The sequence below is a fragment of the Miniopterus natalensis genome, chromosome 1 (genome assembly GCF_054644295.1).
Source record: "Miniopterus natalensis isolate mMinNat1 chromosome 1, mMinNat1.hap1, whole genome shotgun sequence".
Classification (NCBI taxonomy): domain Eukaryota; kingdom Metazoa; phylum Chordata; class Mammalia; order Chiroptera; family Miniopteridae; genus Miniopterus; species Miniopterus natalensis.
The window spans coordinates 101,060,105-101,079,561 of record NC_142081.1 but is presented as its reverse complement, the minus strand read 5'-3'; the positions used below and the strand labels follow the sequence as shown (position 1 = coordinate 101,079,561).

General features: G+C 34.3%; 1 protein-coding gene across 3 annotated transcripts in view; it reads left to right on the top strand.

The window, feature by feature from the left end:
- Positions 1 to 19,457, top strand: part of LRRC49 (leucine rich repeat containing 49) — a 147,848-nt gene that overhangs the window by 95,627 nt on the left and 32,764 nt on the right. For all 3 annotated transcript variants that reach the window (XM_016201198.2, XM_016201190.2, XM_016201214.2), the window contains 2 exons: positions 5,534 to 5,617; positions 9,740 to 9,903. In XM_016201198.2, the coding sequence (XP_016056684.1) occupies positions 5,534 to 5,617; positions 9,740 to 9,903 (248 nt within the window). The remainder of the gene's footprint in view (positions 1 to 5,533; positions 5,618 to 9,739; positions 9,904 to 19,457) is intronic.

Genomic DNA, 19,457 nt, shown 5'->3' with positions numbered 1-19,457 from the left:
GATGTTTATTATGAAAGAAAACTAAATTGAATTATTACAAGATGAGTTGTGAGTACTTAAGGAATTGATCACTAGGAGGCAGCATTAGTTCACTAAAAGCGATTTCCACCAAAGTTATTTTTCTATTTTAGATATTATAAATGGCCCCTTTCAGAAGAGTGCTATAGATAGTGTTTTGGTACGTAAGCAAAGTATTTGACAAAGTCTTTCATGAGATCACTTTGGATAAACTATATGACAACATGGTTAAATGGATTTATGGTTCAAGTATACCTATAGAACATGAATTAATGCCAGCCTTATAGAGAAATCTGTTCTGGCATGCCATGAGGCTTTTTTCTCAGGCCCATTCTATTCAATGTTTGTGTATTTATTTTATTCTGATAAAGTATGTGAATGACAGAAACTGGAGAAGTTAGAGATCCTGATATACTGGTTGATCAAATCAGAATCTAAAAGTAGCTCAACAATCTAGAACAGGTTTAGCGAACTAGAGCCTGTGAGCCAAATCCATTCTGCAGCCTGTTTTTTATAGCTGTCAAGCAAAGAATGGTTTTTATGCTTTAAAGCATTGCTAAAAATAAGACAAGAAAAAACAGAATATGCAGTAGAGATCTTATGCGGCTCAAGAAGCCTCAAATATTCACTATGCCACTGGCCCCTTACAGAAAAAGTTTGCTAACCTGTAGTCTAGAAAAATAAGCAGAATTTAGCAAGATTAAAAGAAAGATAGCCTGGCTGGGCGTGGCTCAGCGGTTAAGCGTCGAGCTAGGATCCAGGCGATCGGGGTTCGATTCCCGGTCAGGGCACATGCCCAGTTGCAGGCCTGATCAGTGACTCTCTCCTCATTGATGTTTCTCTCTCTCTCCCTCTCCTTTCCTTTCTCTGAAATCAATAAAGATATATTAAAAAAGAAAAAAAGATAAATAGAAAATTCTGAACTTTACTGCACAACAACAAACAAAACAATTCTCAGCCCAAAAGCAGGGATATGGGAAATGAGAAAAAAACAAGCATTGGAATTGATTTGTTAAAATTGAGTTAATTGTGAGATATGATTGTTAGAAGTTAATATGTTCAAAACAATATTCATTTATAGAAATAGAGAATCCAGAAAAATGGAGATGATAGTCTTCAATGGTCAGATTACACCTGAACTATTAGTATTACAGGGCTGAGAGTAGAACCTGGCACTATTTGTTGGCAAAGGAAAAGACATAAGGAAGATATTGCAGGTCTTCAAATATTTTCACAACTGTCCATAAGAGAAAAGACACATCTTGAGAGGCTAGAACAAGGACCATTGTTCAAACAGTTCTGGGAGGCAGAATTTTCTCCTTTTTATTTCTAAGGCGGTATTTTGTGAATGCAGGCAGTATGTATGTTCACAATTCTGAAATAGACACGACGTCTAAAGTCTTCACCTCAAACTCACACTTAGTTGGCTTAATATGAACTTATTTATAATTTGCTCTCCAAAAAGTGGAATAGCCTATATGAGGCAGAAGAGAGTTTCTTTCTCACTCTGATGTGTGGGCCCCATTACTAGTGCTTATCAATGCATTCTGGTTCTCTACCTCATTTTGACATGTGGTAAGATGATACTTCCTTTCCTCTTTTGGTTAGATGTGGTCATGCAACTTGCTTTGGCCAATGAAATGTGAGCAGAAGTGGTGTAAATGATTTCCAAGCAGAAGCATTTAAAGGCTTACGTGTGATTTTCCATGCCTTTCTTCTGTGGTCATTGTGGAAGCATGTGATGAGTTGAAAATACTATCAGATCACAACACGCAGGAGAACTTAACCAATTTATGGAGGACAGTTGTAGTGTTCTCTGCATGATCAAGAAATAAACTAGTCTTATTGTAAGACAGTGTAAGTTGTGAAGTTGTTATAACAGCATAATCTAGCCTGTTCTGGCTTTTTCCCTTTGGTATTTAACACAAATATCCCTGGGCCAGTAGAAGTCAGGCAACAGGGCTTCTAATACTTACTCTGACATTAACTATGACCCTAGAAAAATCAGTTTCCTCTGTAAAACAAAATTGTTTGAATGAAGAATGCGGACCATCTCTTCTAGAAAAGAACTCTGTGATTTTAAAGTCTGTTTTAATACTTGATGTAGTCAGAGAAAACAATGTCTTTTATAACTATCTGTTCTATTGTTTTTAACTATATGGCTAAAAGCCCACATTGCCATTTACTTTTTAAATTCCACATAAATTGCTGCCTATATTAATTAGGACCATTTTATTTAGTTTGGAACAAAACTTCTCATATAATATATGCATTGTTTTAGAGCCTTAATAATCTGCTAACAGAGTATAATCCAGGATATCAAACACCTATTAAATCACTACACCTCTTTGAAATCATTCCTATAATAGGTCTCCATGGCAAACTGAAGTATGGCAAAAAGTTTATTTTTTTTTACTTTTTTGGGGTCCCAGCTAGATCCCTTTCTTTTGCTACACAAAAGGTATGGCTTTTATCCCAGAAATTGAACTATCGTAAAGATGCCAGAATTTCAGTTTTTTTTTTCTTACCAAGAGATTTATAGCTTATCTTTAAAATTAGAGGTTTATTTTTGTTTCTAAGTTTAGTTACTCTATAATTATTTGGGCTGAAATACAGTCATCAGATATATAAATTCCTTAAAACACTCAATATTTGAATTGATTTGGCATATATCCAGTCTTCCTAGGTTTGGCTTTCCTTTGAAAGTCCTACTGCCTTTAATAGAAGCTCAGATTCCTTTAGAAAATCTGATGGAATCACCTCCTAAGTATGTGTAGTACGTGATCCATACAGTTTCCAGTACTGTTTGAACTTGGCTCTTTAAATAACCAATCTGTTTCTAGTTCACATTTCATAGATGAGTCAACAATTGAACATCAATATAATTTGCTCTTTTAAAAGTTTGTTCTGAAATAACTTATACTTAATAGGTACCAAATCAATATTTACTGAACAAAAGAATTTAATATAATTATTAATCCAGCTATTTTGTGAAGCTAGGGATCAAGGATTTGAAATTTTTATTTAGTTTGTTTTTCCTCATTACCTCTGTTCAGCCTTACATTAAGAATAACTATATTCCATATTGTAAAAGACACTTTAAACTCACCAGAAATCACATTAAATTTCTGTTCCCATTTAAACAACTAAATCATATGGCAGAGTACTACTGAATTTTAACCACAACTTTTCATCTCTCTAAAATACATTTAAATATATCCTTATTGTAAAAAGACTGTTAATTTCATTTCTTACAAGACGTGGCTCCTGGTCATGATTCTAGTTTTGTCACTAGTTGTGTGACCCTTGTATATATTGCTAAACTTCTCAGAGCATTAATTTCCTCATTTCTAAAATGAGAGGCTTCCAGTAGCTGCATTTCTAGTTTCCTTTTTAACACTGTGATAGTTTCTCGTTGTGTGCATTCAGCATACTTCTTTAGGTCTTCCTTTGCTTTCAGAAGCATTTATAATGGCTCACCCTCTAGAATACATTTTGTGGCCTTTTTGGCCTGCCTTAATTCTAATATAACAGATTACCTATATACTGGCCCACATAGGCCAGATGCTGCTGCAATAACCCTTCTCTAACCTCAGTGAATTAAAGTAACAAAGTTTATTTCATGTTCATACCAATTGTCTGCCCATGGTATGTGGTCCCAGAACTTGGCTGTGTGTTGTCCTCATTCCAGGACCAAGGCCTTCAAAGGACCTATTATCTGGAGCTTTGCAGATTCTGTGCAGAGACTAGAGAGAGAATAGCTATGTCATACATTGTCTTTGAAAGCTTCCACCTAGAAATAAACGCATCGCTTTTGTTCATATGGCATTGTCCAAAGCAAGTCAGTGACCACACCTAACTTCAAGGGGGCAGGAAGTACCATCTCACAGTATGGCTTGGATGTGGGAAGACACAGGAATATTTGGTGAACAGCTCTTATGACTGTTCAACATGTTTTAAGTAAAATGTTGACTTCTGGTAGGAACATAAATTAGTACTACATTTATGGAGGGAAATTTGCAAACATCAAAAGCCCTAGAAATATATCTGTCATTTGATTTAGCAGTTATAGTTTTAGGTAATGATTGAACAAATATATAAAGATGTATATTCAGTAATTCATTCCTTAAGTATATACTTATTGAATATCTACTGTATGCCTGGAGCTGACATGATCTATACCTTTATGGAGCATTTTGGGGTGAGAGAGTGGAGAGATAGTGCCAGAGATAATTCATATGAAACAGGTTGTTATGGAGAAATATGGGGTGCTATAAAAGCATATAGGAAAATTTCTTCTGATCTATTTTTCAGTCATCTGATTCTCTCTTCAGCATGTAAAATCTACTCTGCAACCCCCCCTCCATTGACTTTTTAATTTCCATTTTTGTACTTTTTCATTTTTAAATGAGTTCTCCTTTAAATGTGCTAAATTATGTTTTATAGTTTCCTATCTCTGAAGATATTTTCAAGTTTGTCGTTTATGAAGAAATTGCTTTTTCAAATTGTGACATAATTTTGAATGCTTACAAATCTTTTGATAATAAAAATTAAAAGTTACATGGTTATAATTTACTCTGTTAAAATTTGATAATCTTCAGGGAAAAAGTGTGATCAAGATTGTGTATACAGACTGCAACTTTTAAAAATTTGTTCATAGTGAATATTGTAAGGTGATACAGAAATGATAAGATTTGAGTTAGGGTGTTGGGATTATGACTGATTTTTTTTTTTTTTTTGAGGTAGGCAGAGGGAGAGAGAGAGACAGAAACATCAACGATGAGAGAGTCATTGATCGGCTGCTTCCTGCACTTCCCCTGCTGGGGATCGAGCCCGCAACCCAGGCATGTGCCTTGACCGGGAATCGAACCACGATCTCCTGGATCCTAGGTTGATGCTCAACCGCTGAGCCACGCCTGGCCAGGCTATGACTGATTTTTTAAAAATGTTCTGAACTGCCTATAATGTTATTTCACAGTTTTTAGAATTTAAGAAATTAGACTCCAAATTAATTTAAAAATAAAGTAAAAGGAATGATATTAATGGAGAATTAATGTAATCAATGGAGAATTATAAATGACTTTCACTCTTGTTTTGTCATTAAATAAAGCTCTGATTTGCAACCCATAGATAAAATCACAATTGTTAGAAGTATCACTTTGATCCTTTTAATCTTAATGATAGAAATTTAAGTCTTTCTATGTGGAACTATTGTGCCCAGTGTACAAGGAAAATGTATACAAGCCTGTCCCCTCTTTTTCTGCTTCTCTCCATCATTTTCTCTCTCTCATATTAGCTACATTTATCTCACATCCAGAGTTGGGAATAGAGTTTAGAATGTGGGTTTTTTAGAATTCAGAAGTGAATAAAGAAGAACGTGCTAACTTTTTCTTTGAGGGCATAGTTTCTATTAGCTAAGTAGTATGCCTGTCACAAAGAAAACCAGACTTGCAGACCGAAATACATTTAGCATAAAAAAGATTAAATACTTAATAATTTTTTAAAATTTCTTTAGGAAGAAGAAAGGCGTATGGCATCTGTTGTAGCCAAAAAAGAGGAAGAAAAGAAGCGGGAAAGTCACAAACAATCCTTGCTTAAGGTATTTCCTCCGACGGCTGTGTGTGCCCATACTCACTGCACTGAAGCTAGCTAGCCAGCTAGAAAAGTGGTCTCCAACTCTAAAATATTCCTTGCTATCAATAGAATGTTTTTTCTAAACAGTCCTAAAATTTTCCTACGTTTACTACCTATACATAAACTTGTGCTTCTGAAATACATTATAATATACATTATAAAACACATGCAAAAGCTATTTTAAAAGAAAGAGATAAAAATAAATATAACAGAAGTTATCATTTGTTTCCTGGTGGCATTTAAAGTTCTAAATTTGAAAACTTTCTGTTAGCTTCTCTGATATAAAAGTGGTAAAGATTTTGAGGAATTTAGGAATTGAAATTTGTTTTAAACTTGTTTTAAGTGATTTAGCATATCAGACATGTCTTTCCTTAAAATATTTTGTTTTAAAATATTTTATATTAACATCGCGAAGTGTAATAAACACAGCTTAAAGCTTATGTCTTGTATTATGCTTTATGTTATGTTCTAAAACTAGGTGCTTTTCTTTTTAAAATTAAAATGTAAATGGCATTCAGAATTAAAAAAATGACTACTAGGGATACCAAGTTGTATATAATAAAATTGAGAAACAGGGAAACTTAGGAGGGTGATGGAAATGTATATCTTGATAGGGCTAAGGATTACACACAGGTGTGTGCATTTGCCAAAACTCATCAACGGGTACATGTTAATCTCTGTATTTTACTCTTTGAAAACTACTCTTAAATTAGCAAAAAAAGAGAACCAACTTGGTCCCAAGCCCTCTCAACTCAGGACTACTACTTCAAAAGTTATTAGAACCATTACTCAGGATACTAAGATTTTTCTGCTTTCTATTATCTCTAACCTGCTGATTCCTCCCCACCTTTTGTTTCCCTTCATTCCATAAATTAGATGTGCTTTAGCCCCCTCTTGACGTCTCTGCGTTTTTATTGATTTAGCCAATAAGATTTTCTTTTTCCCTGCAATGGAATATCCCTAATGGTTGGCCAAACCACATTGACTGCCTTAAAGGAAATATAGTTGTAGGCAGTATTTTTTTAATTTATAGGAGCAAGATTCACCATTGCCAGATACCAATACTGGCAAACTTTCCGATGGGTTCACTTCAGAAAAGTATTTCCTACCATGCCACTGCTACTGTCAGATGCATAAGTGAATGAGTGAATAAGTGAACAAAAATGCATAAAGGAATAAGTAGACGATAGCTTTCAGACCCAAAGAACACTTGTACGAGCCTTAGAGCCTGGAAAGGAAAGATAGACAAACTCCATTTATGATTTAGCTCTAATAAGTAGAGCCTGCTATAAGCAACGGATTGCACTTGACAAACTTTGAACTGAAATTTTTTTGTTATATGCCCAATTCAGCTGCTTGTTATCATCAGCATTTTTGGAAATGTGCCATTAAATTTTTAGTAAGAGTATTTTTTTAATGTTTGGTAAGTTTTTGTGAAAACTTCAAAATATAGCTAATGCTTCTCTTGTAGTCACTGAATAGGACTCTTTAATTATGAGGGTTACTTAGTTTTTAAAAATTTTAATAAGAAGGAAAGCATGGGAAATCAGGACTCCTGGATTCTAGCCCTAGCTCAGAATGGGGGCCATGATACCAAAGACCCTCAGCATTTGCTGGGGACTGTTTCACATGCCAACACGCACTGATGGTTAAGAAAATGGCATGGGTGGTTGTAGAGCGACAGGGAGAGCACATAGACACATGCCTTCTGCCTTGTTACTTTTCTGTCTACTTCTCTTGCAAGCTTGGAAATGAATGGAAGTGATAGTCATGTCATATACTGGTGTGGTATTGCTTGGACTATGAAGAATTGACTCAAGTGGTAGAGCTGAAATTTGGCATCTTCTAAAATAATTTTCACTAACACAGAACTGGCAACGTATTGCCGTCTAGCTTTAGACACATGACTGTAACTGATATGCCAAATGCATCTATGATCATTGAGCATAAAATTTTCTTTGGGTACCCCCACCCCCTTCTGCCTTGCAGAATTTATATCTTTGTACTATGTTCTTTTGCTTCTTTTTTCCCCTTGCTCACAGATATCCGGAGTCCTTATGTGTCTCCCTGGCCAGCCAGTGGTTCCCACCTGATCCCAGGCTGCACTCCCGTTTCAAAATATGTCTTCCCTATTCCTGGGCCCAGTATAAAAAAAATTCTCTTAGTCAACGTATCTGATTTTAATAACCCAAGTAAAGGATGCTTAACTTTGGGGTGGGTGTCAGAAAGTGTTTACATTTTCAGAGTATCTTGTTATGAATTATTTTCTATACTCAGTTGTGTAAAATTATTTTGTCTTTTTTCTGAATACTGTTATATCTACCTTATTAAGAATAGTTCTCTCTGTCAGCCTCCAGTCAGCCAGAAAACCAAATGCATGTAGTCCTCATGATAGTGATCCTCTATTAACCCACTGCCCCTGCCTCTTTCAAAGTGGCCTTGATAATAAATAGAAATATTGGCATTGCTTAGGTTAAGACTGCTTAGGTTGGATTATTCTAGTCATCTGCAAATAACTGAGTTTCTTCAGGTCAAATGCCTTTTTATTATAGATTTGGAAAAATATTTTTATAGTAGAATAGCATATTCCTACTTGCTTTCGATAAGGAGGACATATATAAAATGTCAAAAAGTCTCAGAAGTATATACATATTAAATATAACCCACATAGCTATATAGATAAACCTGAAATAGCAAGCAATAGAAAAAATGCTAAAAACATTTCTAAAAACAGAAATAGAACTTCTAAAAAGTTTAGTTTTAATTACCTTTGTCATCATTTTTATTCTTATTCAATGCCATTTCTACATGCTAAAATTTTAGATAATCAAGTATAGGCAAAGAGGTGGAACTAAAAATAATTATTCTACATGTATATATGTACTGAGCAAATGGGCAGAGAATCTTCCCAACAGCCTTTATTGGCTCCAGAGGGAGAGGGTGAAGAGGGGTCAGTATCACACACTGATTTTTCATTGGACAGTTGTGCTCTCAGTAAAGAGGAAAAGGAATGTGTTTATTTTCAGCCTCTGATCTAATTGGCATACCATATAAAAATGTTAACTTTTGATAATGTAGAATAGAATAAAATAGAATAGAAGAATAGAATAGAATAGAATAGAATAGAATAGAATAGAATAGAATAGAATAGAATAGAATAGAATAGAATAGAATAGAAGTGATTATTTTCCCCAATGCATTTATATAAGTTGACTAGAAACATTTCAACCTAGCAGAGTTTCTTTGGGTAGTCTAGATCTGCCTTTTCAACAGGTTTCTGTGAGAGAAGGGAGCTCCAATGCCCTAATCAGTGGTTCTCAAAGTGAAGTCCATTAACAACACCTGGGAGTTAGAAATGCAAATTCAAGAGCCCCACCTGAAACCCACTAAATCAGAATGGAGTAGGAACTAGCAATTAGTTTTTTAATAAGCTTTCCTTGTGATTTGAGGCACTCTGAAGTTTCAGAACCACTTCCCTAAGGTATCCATTGCATATCATGAATTAAATTCTTTCATATTCATCTAAGGTGGTACTAGTTACCTAGAAATATTTCAACCTAGTACAATTTCTTTTAGTAGTCTGTATATAATTACTAATTTTCAGAGATTGTAATTTACACTGTGAAGCTTGGAACATTGATCAGTCCCTTTCCTTCTCTCCTCCCTGCCAAGATTATTTCATCATATTATTCCTAATTATTGAGTAGGGAAATTAAAATGTTATCTTTTCTTTCTATGTTTAAACACAAAGGCATGTAAATCTCTGTTAAATCAAAATTTCAGATAACACTTAAGTATATAAATTTCTGTTAAACTTTCAGGTAGTGAATTTTTATATCTCCAATGGGAGTAATTATTGTTTGTATATATTTGTTTTTCTTTAAGGGTGATAGACCTTTACTAAGATTTTTGAATGCACAAGGTAAATAAAGACCAGTTGTACTTTGTTTTAGAATACTTTAGTAGCTACTTTTAAGGAATAGACTCCCTTTAAAAGTGTGATAAGTAGTAAAAACAATATGCTCCTTGGATAGCCTCCTGCTAAAAAAATTGCTTTATGAATTTTTTACAATAAACTTTTTCACAGGAGAAGAAAAGGTTAACAATTAACAACGTAGCACGACAGTGGGACTTGCAACATCGAGTAACCAATATTGCTACAAATCAAGATAGAAAAGATTCTGACTCTCCTTCTCAGGACCCCTGTCAGATTGATGGAAGTACCACCTCTTCATTTCCAGAGGAAACAGGGTATGCAATGATATTCTTTCCAGAGACTAGTCTTTGAAGAACTAAACTTGAAGCAGAAATGGGAAGCCATCTCACATTTGATTATTTAACAATAGTTCTTAAGAAAACCTACTGAAGTTAGAAGTTTAAATTTAAAAGTTAAGATGGAATTATTAAATAAAACAAACTGACCCCCAGTTTAAAAACCCTTCAGTGTGTTTTTTTTATTTGTCATAGGAAAAAAATGTAGATTACTTAATATAGCCTATGAGACCCCCTACCCACCTCACCTATTTTACCCTGTTCTCCTACTGCAACTCCAGTGACTTTCAATTCAGTTTCTTCCAGCTTTTCTCCTGCAAACAGTTGTAATCTCCTGACACCACTTCCATGCCCTACTTCTCTTACTCTGCCCGGCTTGGAGGTCTTACATTTAGACTTCATATCCCCTGAAAAGCCTCCCCTAACTACTTCCCGGAAACTACACTAGATTAGATAACCCCTTTTACCTCACTACTCTGCACTTTGCCTTCTTAGCATTTACCATAACCATAATTAAATGAGTAGTGGCTAATTGTTTCAGATCTGTTTTCCCCACTAGAATGTAAGTTTCAAGAGGAAAAGAATCCTGATTATCTTGACCTATATCATATCCCCAGCAGCCAGCACAAAACCTTGCTTCTTAACTAGTAGTATTAAACAATTCATCATAAAATCTGAATAATTACTCCAGCTGCGTTCTATAATATCTATCTATTCTTGTGGCTCAAACCTCTTTTCTTCTCTAACACACATGTCACCATAATTCATATCTCCTGGTTTATGAGCAAATCTGAGTACATTCTCTAGACTTTGCATATTTCTCTTCCTCTTAAGAAAGCACATTGGAATCAAGTAAATGAGAGGAACATAAAGCATATATATCTTTATAGTTTATTTATAATTTAAAATATATATGTATATAATTTTTAAATAAAGCCTAAAAATCAGATGGAATTTCAATTTTGTACAGGTGATGAAGCACAGTTATCTGATGGCCTTAACCAAATTCTGAAACACATTTCAAACCGAACATAATGTAGGTTTTTATTTCAAGTTTTTAGCTAGTATTCTTTAAGCTTTTTGCAATATAAAGAATGTAGCAAAGAAAGTAATTTAAGAGGCATTAGAATAATATTTTGGAAATTTGGGGGAGTTAAAGAGTCTGACATATATTTAGACAAATAAACTTTAAAATTTTTAGTTATAGGATTACTTTATATTGATCAATATAATTTCTTCAGTTCTCTTGGGTATTTACATGTAGAGCCTCTCAGCTCTTTCAGCTAAAAAAGTAAGACAACAAGAATAGAAATTCTGTGCCCTGGCCAGGTGACTCAGTTGGAGTGTTGTCCCATACACCAAAAGGTTGCAGGGTTCAATTAATGGTCAGGGTACATACCTAGGTTGCGGGTTCAATCCCCCATCAAGGCGCATATAGGAAGCAACTGATCAATGTTTCTCTCTCCCTTTCTCTTTCCCTTCTCTCTAAAAAAGCAATGGAAAATATCCTTGGGTGAGGATTACAAAAAAAAAAAATAGAAATTCTAATTAAGGGATCATTTATATAACAAATATATCATTCCTATGTTGCCCTAGAACTTTATTTAATATCATTTAAATGTCAAAATGTAATTTTACTTGGTTAGAACTATAATACTTCATAAAGTTAAAACTTTATATCATTGGTCTTTAGATTTATGAAATAATACATAATTTCTCTTTTAAAAAAATATTTTTCTTGTCTTCCTTAAAAAGGTTCCCTAGTTCCAAGTTTATCCAAATAATCTTGCAAATTTTATTCTAAAATTTTAATAAAGTTTTAAAAGTTCTATAATACATCAAATTTATTTTTAATATGGTATTAGGTAAGAGTCTAACTTGATTGTATTTCAATTGACAAGTCAATTTGCTAATAATAGCTTTCCTTAGTTGTTATTCCTACTTGAGAATAACATTTTCATCTTATATTAAGGTCCCATAAATATATGGATATATTTCTGGACTTTCTATTCCATTTTACTATTCTACTTAATCTGTTTTAATGCCAATACCAGGCTGGTTTGATTATGGTAGTTTTGTAGGAAGTTTTAATATCTGGGAAATGTGTTTTCACTATTCTTTTCAACCTTTCAATTCTCATATACTTTTTCTGCCATATGAACTTTAAAATATTTACTCTAAATATAAATATTAGAATCTTATTCAAATGGCACTTAAGTTATTTATTTCAGAAGGATTGACATTCTTAAGATAATAAGTAATCACTTTGAAAGTCATGGTATATCTCTTCATTTTGTCAGGTCTTGTTTGGTATTCAGAGGGAGCTAACTGGGTAAGTGTTGAAAGGTTAAAGGAAAATTATGAGAAACTAAATGAAGTTACTGACCATGAAATCATAGCAACTGTAGTCTGAATTTTTGAGTATTCTAGGAACACAGAGTAGCTAGGTATCACAGCAGAGAAGTTAAATGTCTGATGAAAAATAAGGAGATAAAGGATCAAAGATAAGGAATAAAAAAATTAAATATAATGATAAAAGAAAGAAATGATTGGCCCTATGGTCTAGGCTAGATTTTTAAGGAATAAAATATAGAAGGTTGCCAATAGATTGGGCGAAAATCTAGAATTTCTGGGACTGAAAGTCTAAATGAAGTTGATGAGAAATATATGAAGTAAGAATGTTAATAATGAGCTGGATTAGGGGAAATTTATGGTTAGAGTAAGTTTTTGAAGTTGAAGATTTTAGAGGTGGAACATATCTTAAGTAATGACAGCGCTAACAACAATTAGAGGCTATTATTATGGCCATGGGAATAGGATGTTGAAGAGTAGAAGTGAAGGTCATCAGATGGTAGAGCTAGGTGTAGAACCAGGAGCCAAAGTAGTCAACATTGACAAGCCTCATCTCCTTCCAATCTCAGCCGCGCATTCTATGCCCTTGTTACATGACTGTTCACTGTTCAAGTTTTACTAGTGTGGGAAGCTGCAGGTGTGCAAGACTGTCTTTGTTTATTAATTGCCTCTTTTACCTGGAAAAAACTATCTCTGATATGTGGATTCTAGACTATTACTGTGAGTTTCCTGATACTTTGAACTTTTTAAGTAGCTTATGGTCAAAAATTCTGTGACCCTCTAAAATAACTTAAAATTATAGTCTTCGTTTTTATGGTCTCAAAAACAAGCAATCAATTCCAAGAGGAAGTATCTGTTGTGCAAATTGTTGTGACTTATAGTTACTGCCAAAGGTTTCAGAATTTTTATTAGGGGTTCCACAAAGTCAGAGGCTTTTTAAGCAAGGAGCACAAAAGAAGAGTTTGGGAACAGTGGGAAAAGTGATGGATGGGTTCAGTGAAAAGGATATGAAGAGCAGTAATAAGTCATTAGGAAAGGGATCCACAATTTATGCTAAAAGATTTATTTTCTACTGATGTAAGTTCAAAATTCCATGGAAGCACCATTACATTATCTTGGTCTGACCTTTTTTAATGACTTAAAACTATTAAATCAAGGAGACAGATAATATTTACATATAAAGCCATAACAGTAAAACTTTAGAGATAGTGAATTATTGGTGGAGATTATAATGCAAACTCAGTTGCTAGATTTATAATTATTATTTTATGCATTAGTATATTAAATCATATAGAAAAATGAGTTATCACCCTGGCTGGTGTGGCTCAGTTGGTTGGAGCACCATCCTCTGCACCAAAGGGTTGAAGGTTTGATTCCTGGTCAGAGCACATACCCGGGTTGCAGGTTAGATCCCTGGTCTGAGCGTGTATGGGAAGGTGATCAATCAATGTTTCTCTCACTCTTTCTTTAAAATCAATGAGCATATTCTTTGGTGAAGATTGAAAAAAAAGAAAAAGAAAAAAGGAGTTACCAACCAAAAATATAGTAATACTGGCTTTTATATTTACCTATGTAATTGCCTTTCCCAGTATTATTTATTTCTTCATATGGCTTTGAGTTACTGTCTAGTGTCCTCTCATTGCAGTCTAAAGGACTGCTTTAGCATTTCTTCTAGGGGCAGGTGTACTAGCAATGAAATCTCACAGCTTTGGTTTATCTAGGAATATCTTGATTTCTTCCTTATTTTGAAGTACAGTTTTGCTGGCTATAGAATTCTTGATTGACGGTTTTTTCTTTTAGCACTTGATTGACATTCATTCCACTGCCTTCAGCTGTCTATGGTTTCAGATGAGAAATTGACAGTTAATCTTATTGAGGATCTCTGGTACATAACCAATCACTTCCTCTTGCCACTTTCAATATTCTTTCTTTTTCTTTGTTTTTCAACAATTGGAGGTGATTTCCTGAAGTCTTCTCAGATCCTTTCAGAGCATGTGTCCAGCCCTGGACATCAGTGTGGCCTTCTAAATTCCATGGAATACACGGGAGCTTCTCAAAGCCCTTAATTTCCCCAAGTATCTTCTTTCCCAGTCTCTTCTTCCTCAGGCTTTATAGTCTGTCTGTCTATTGTTTGCCCCATGTGGCAGCAGCTAATACATTTTTGCCTTTAAATGCTTTTAACAAATATCACCCAGGAAGCCACCTCAGCCATGAGGAAGCTCCAAGGCAGGTGAAACAAAGGCAAGCCCTTGAGCTGGTCCTTCAGGGAGCCATTAGACATGTCAAAACACACATCCATAATTTTTTGAGAGTAAGGTATATATCACTTCCTCTGGTACCAGCAACCTGCACGTAGAATGTGGGCTGCCATCTTCAAGACTACCACTCAGCCAGGGAGTAAGGGGATGGTAATAAGTAAGTTCAAATGCCACAGAGCTCTCATTAAAATTCAGCATTTTTCTTCAGCATTCCCCTAGTTATAATTTTTTTGTTAGATTCCAGAATTCTGAAAAAGTTGATCTCATAGTTCTTGCTAGCATATTTGTTGCTTTTATGGAGGGATGGAATTTTGGAGTTTCCTATTCTACCATTTTTTCTCTTTTGGAACTCTAATAATTTTGCTATATTCTATGAGCTATACTTTTACATTTCAAGATCAAGATAACGTGCATCTGTTCTGTAATCATAACATTTGTCAGTTGGTATCTTCTAAAGATTGAAAACTAATAAACACTGTTTAAGTTTCTGTGGTTGTATAACTATTGTGTAACTTTTTTACTTGAGAGCTAGGTAGTGTACTATGATTATATCTAATTTTCTGCTTCCTAGACACTCAGACTAATCTGAGCATAATAATCCAAATAGCCCTCTCTTAATTACACTTCAAAAGTTGTTCAAAACTTTACCACACTTTAGTTTGCTCATATTTGAGCCATGCCTTTCATACATTGTTTTTATCTGATGTTTCTTTTTATTTTTTTTAGTTTATTTTAATTGAATTTGGGAAGAGAGAGAGAAACATTGATATGAGAGAGAAACATCGATCAGTAGCCTCCTGCACACACTCTGACCAGAGATCAAACCACAACCTAGGTTTGTGCCTTCTCTGGGAATCGAACCCTCCACCTTCTGATGTACAGGACAACACTCCAGCCTGCAGAGCCACACTGACCAGGGTTATCTGGGCTTTCATATTGCCTGTCTTGTTTTTCTTTTTAAATGAACAGTGAAATTTGTGCTGCCTTTACTACATTTAAGGGTTTTTTTAACTTCTTGTTTATCTTTTTGAAGCCTGCTCTCTCTCCTGATCTAATTTAGTCTCATTATTTCCTTTATTATTATACATATCATATTACTAGTAGGTTTTTTTATTTCATTATGTGTCTCATAGTCTCAAATGCTTTTGGCCTCTCAACTTCTAGATTGTAGAGTTGCTCAGATTTTGGTCCCTGACCATCTTCTCACTCTTTGTTTTCTCCCTAAGCAATTTTATATACGTCTTTGACTTTAAATACCACTTATATTTTGAAGATACCAATATGTATACCTTTTCTTTTATGTTCCACTCATTTAGATTGTGTTTAGAGGAAAAAATATTTTACTACATTGAAATTATAAAACTATTCTCCCATTTTGTCTTCCTAAAAGTTTAAAATATGGCCTTTCATATTTTAGTCTTTTTTTAAAGACTAATTTTTATTGATTGATTTTTGGGGGAGAGGAAGAGGAAGGGGAAGAGAGAGAGAAAGAGAGGAAGAAGAGGGGAGAGAGAGGAAGAGGAGGGGAGAGAGGGGGGGAGAGAGAGAGAGAAAGGGGTAGAGGGAGAGAGAGAGAAAGAGAGAGAGAGAGAGATCGAGAGAGAGAGAGATTTGTTGTTCCACTTATTCATTCATTGGTTGATTCTTGTATGTGCCGTGACTGGAGATTGAACCTGCAACCTTGTTGTATCAGGACAGTGCTCTAACAAACTGAGCTTCCTGGCCAGGGCCTTCATATTTTAGTCTTTATTATATCTGGAATTGATTTTTAAGTTTGAGGTTGAAGTCTGATTTGGTTGTTTTCCCCTATAGGAATAGCCATTTGCCCTAGTGCTATTTATTGAGTATTCTCTCTTTTTCCCACTGATTTGCAATGCTACTCTGTCTGAGTATTTTATTGGCAATGGGAGAAGTAGATAGTAGGGTGCTTTTATAGATCTTCAGTTAATGTCCCTGTGTTCAGTGTCATTTCTCACTCCCATCTTCCAATATACCTGCTGTTCTTTCCTTTTCAAAGCTCTACTGGGCAGGCTCGCTGCCATCTTTGTTGTTCCGTGCAGCGCATATTCAATGCTATAATTGCCTTTGTTCTCCATCACTCAGCATCCTTCACTTTCCACCTTCCAGAAATTTGCTGAATTCTTGCTACAGACTGTCCCCACTCTTTGTATTTGTTGTGGGTTTATAACATTTTAATTACTTTATTTTATCTGAAAACACAAGGGAAGTGTTTTATAAGTTATATTACTACATTATCTGCCAGTCTTTAAAAATATATTTAAATTTCATTTTTCTTGGATGATATAAGGCTGGTTCTTTCTGAAGGTAGAAAGCTAGTCAGAGGGCCACAGAGTGTCCTCCTTGGGGTTCTGATTTGATTTTTTAATATTACATGGGTTTTCCATTTTTAACAAGCCCATTTATAGCATTTAATATTTCATAATGCCAAAAAGGTGGCTAATTCTTACAGTGTCTATGACCTTTGGCATATGGGTGTGTAACTAAATGCCTAGAAACAAGTATCTTTGAAAAAAATTGTAGGTACATACAGGGAAGAAATTCCGTAAAACTTTGCTATATCCCATTAATGATTTCACTGTTCACTGTACTTGGGACAGCTCTACAGTAAAATGACGTATTGCAGGTTTCTTTCCCCTGCCAGAAATGGGAAAGTACTTGGTGTAATTCTTTTTTTGCTTACGTTGGATGCATGTAGTGAAGCTGGTTTATTTTTGGTCATTTCCTGTCTGTGAACACTGTGGTATTTTAGCCAACATTACTATAATAAAATGAATTTCCACACCTACAGATGTTGTAACAGAAATCCATAAAATACATTATCGTAGGAATCAGCACCACTTATTCATTGGGAAAAGAATCTTCTGAAATATTTTGTCTTTCTGTTCTAACCCGTTATAGAAAGCCTAAAGATGTTTTCAAAATACGCCAAAAGAACCCATAATTCTCTGAAATATTGTGTTTTCCCCCATTTAGGCATTTAAGAGTATATTCTCCATTTAACCTGGTTTTCAAGGAGTCATTCCTGTATTGCATTAAATTAATTACCCTGCACTTTGTAAGGTATATAAATGTTATAATATTGGATGTCAACTGTAATTTAGAAACAAATTATATATTTTTTTATATATATAATATATATAATATACATGTTTTATGTATATACATATGTATATTTTATACATATATATAATATAATATACATATATATATTAATCACTCTATCTTAGAGTCCTTTACTAATCAAGAAGGCATAGAATATTTTTCTGATTCATTCCTATATAAAGATTGAGTTGAATAAATGAATGTTTGGACTTGGGATTAACTACTAATGATCTTGAAGAGAATTCCTATTTGCTGGCAGACTGTCTACTGTTATATAAATAATATTTGAGTTGAGAAATATCCATGGAAATGTATTGGGCCTCTTAGGAACACAAATTATAAAACATAGATCCTTCATAGAAGAATACTACATTTCTTAGAGCATGAATTTAGACTAAGCAGGGGTAGAAAACTGGACCGGGTGACCCAGCCACCTATTCTAAAACATTTGAATCACACTTGATTCCTCCCCCTCCTTCATTCCCCACAATCAGTCACTAAGTCTTACTTTTATTTGTCTCTTAAGTATCTGGTATATTTATGTTCTCTTTTTTTATTAATAATAATCACTAAAATGGATTAAGCTAAGTATGGTTTAGAATATTATTTCTAGTCTCCATAACAACTTTGAAAAAATATGTATTAGGATCACCATTTTACATACCAGGAAACTGAAACTACAAATAAATTAAATAACTTGCCCCCAAAATCATGTTTATCAGTGGCAGATTTGGGACTTGAACTAAGGTCTGTCTGATTTTCTTGTCAGTGCCATTTCCGCCACACCGTGCCCTCTGTTTGGTTATGCTTTTATATGGCCTAGTTCACATGATTGCACTGATCTTCCTCCTGAGCTCTGTTCATCCAGCTCTCCCTCCTACCTCCTCTGCCAGATTGACCAACCTATCTGTGGATTCTCAAGTGGGTCCTAGAGGCCAGAGACATATCTTATTCATGTTTGTATCCCCAGCACTAACATCTAGCTCCATGCATGGCATGTTGGAGGTGATTTAAAACTTGTGTTGAATATGGTCTTATTACTTTAAAAAAAATACTTATATAATTTTAATTTATATTTTAACAGTTCGAGGTCTAATTTACATACAGTAATATTCCCTCATTTTATGTGTACAAATTTTAGTAAATTTACAGAGGCATGCAGTGTAATTTTAGAACATTTTCATACCCCTCATGGCCATTTGCAGTTACTACCCATTCCCACCCCCCAACTGACATAGGTTAGGCTTTTATGACTTAATAGGTGCTGTATTTCCTATTGAGAAGGATGAATCTGCCTACAGCCCAGCAAACTTGCTATTTGTTTTTACTGAATGTCCATGTCAGATCTTGTATAAATTGGAGGTTCTGTCTGCTTTGTTTCGTAACTATGTAACTCTTTTGCTGAATCTAGGCTTGCTTATTATTTCACTTATTTTCCTAACAATTTGCTTACAAAATTTTAAACAAAATAAATAATTCCTTTTTAATAATATACTTTTATTTTGTAGTTTATATTCTCTTTTAATTCCATATATATAATGCTACCTATTCAATTTATTAAAAATTGTAATAAACATAATAATCAAATAGTTCTCCAAACTTGTGCAGTTCATGTGGACGACACTGCTAAAGAAGACACAATAAAGACTGCCTTCCAGTAAGAAGTACAAACCTTCTATAGAGAAGGAGAAATAAAAGGACAAGTCTAGTTGTCTAAAACAAAATTTACTGTACACATTTTATTTATAGTTTTGTACACTCTCTTAATATGAATGGGACTGCTTTTCTGCCTGAGCCATT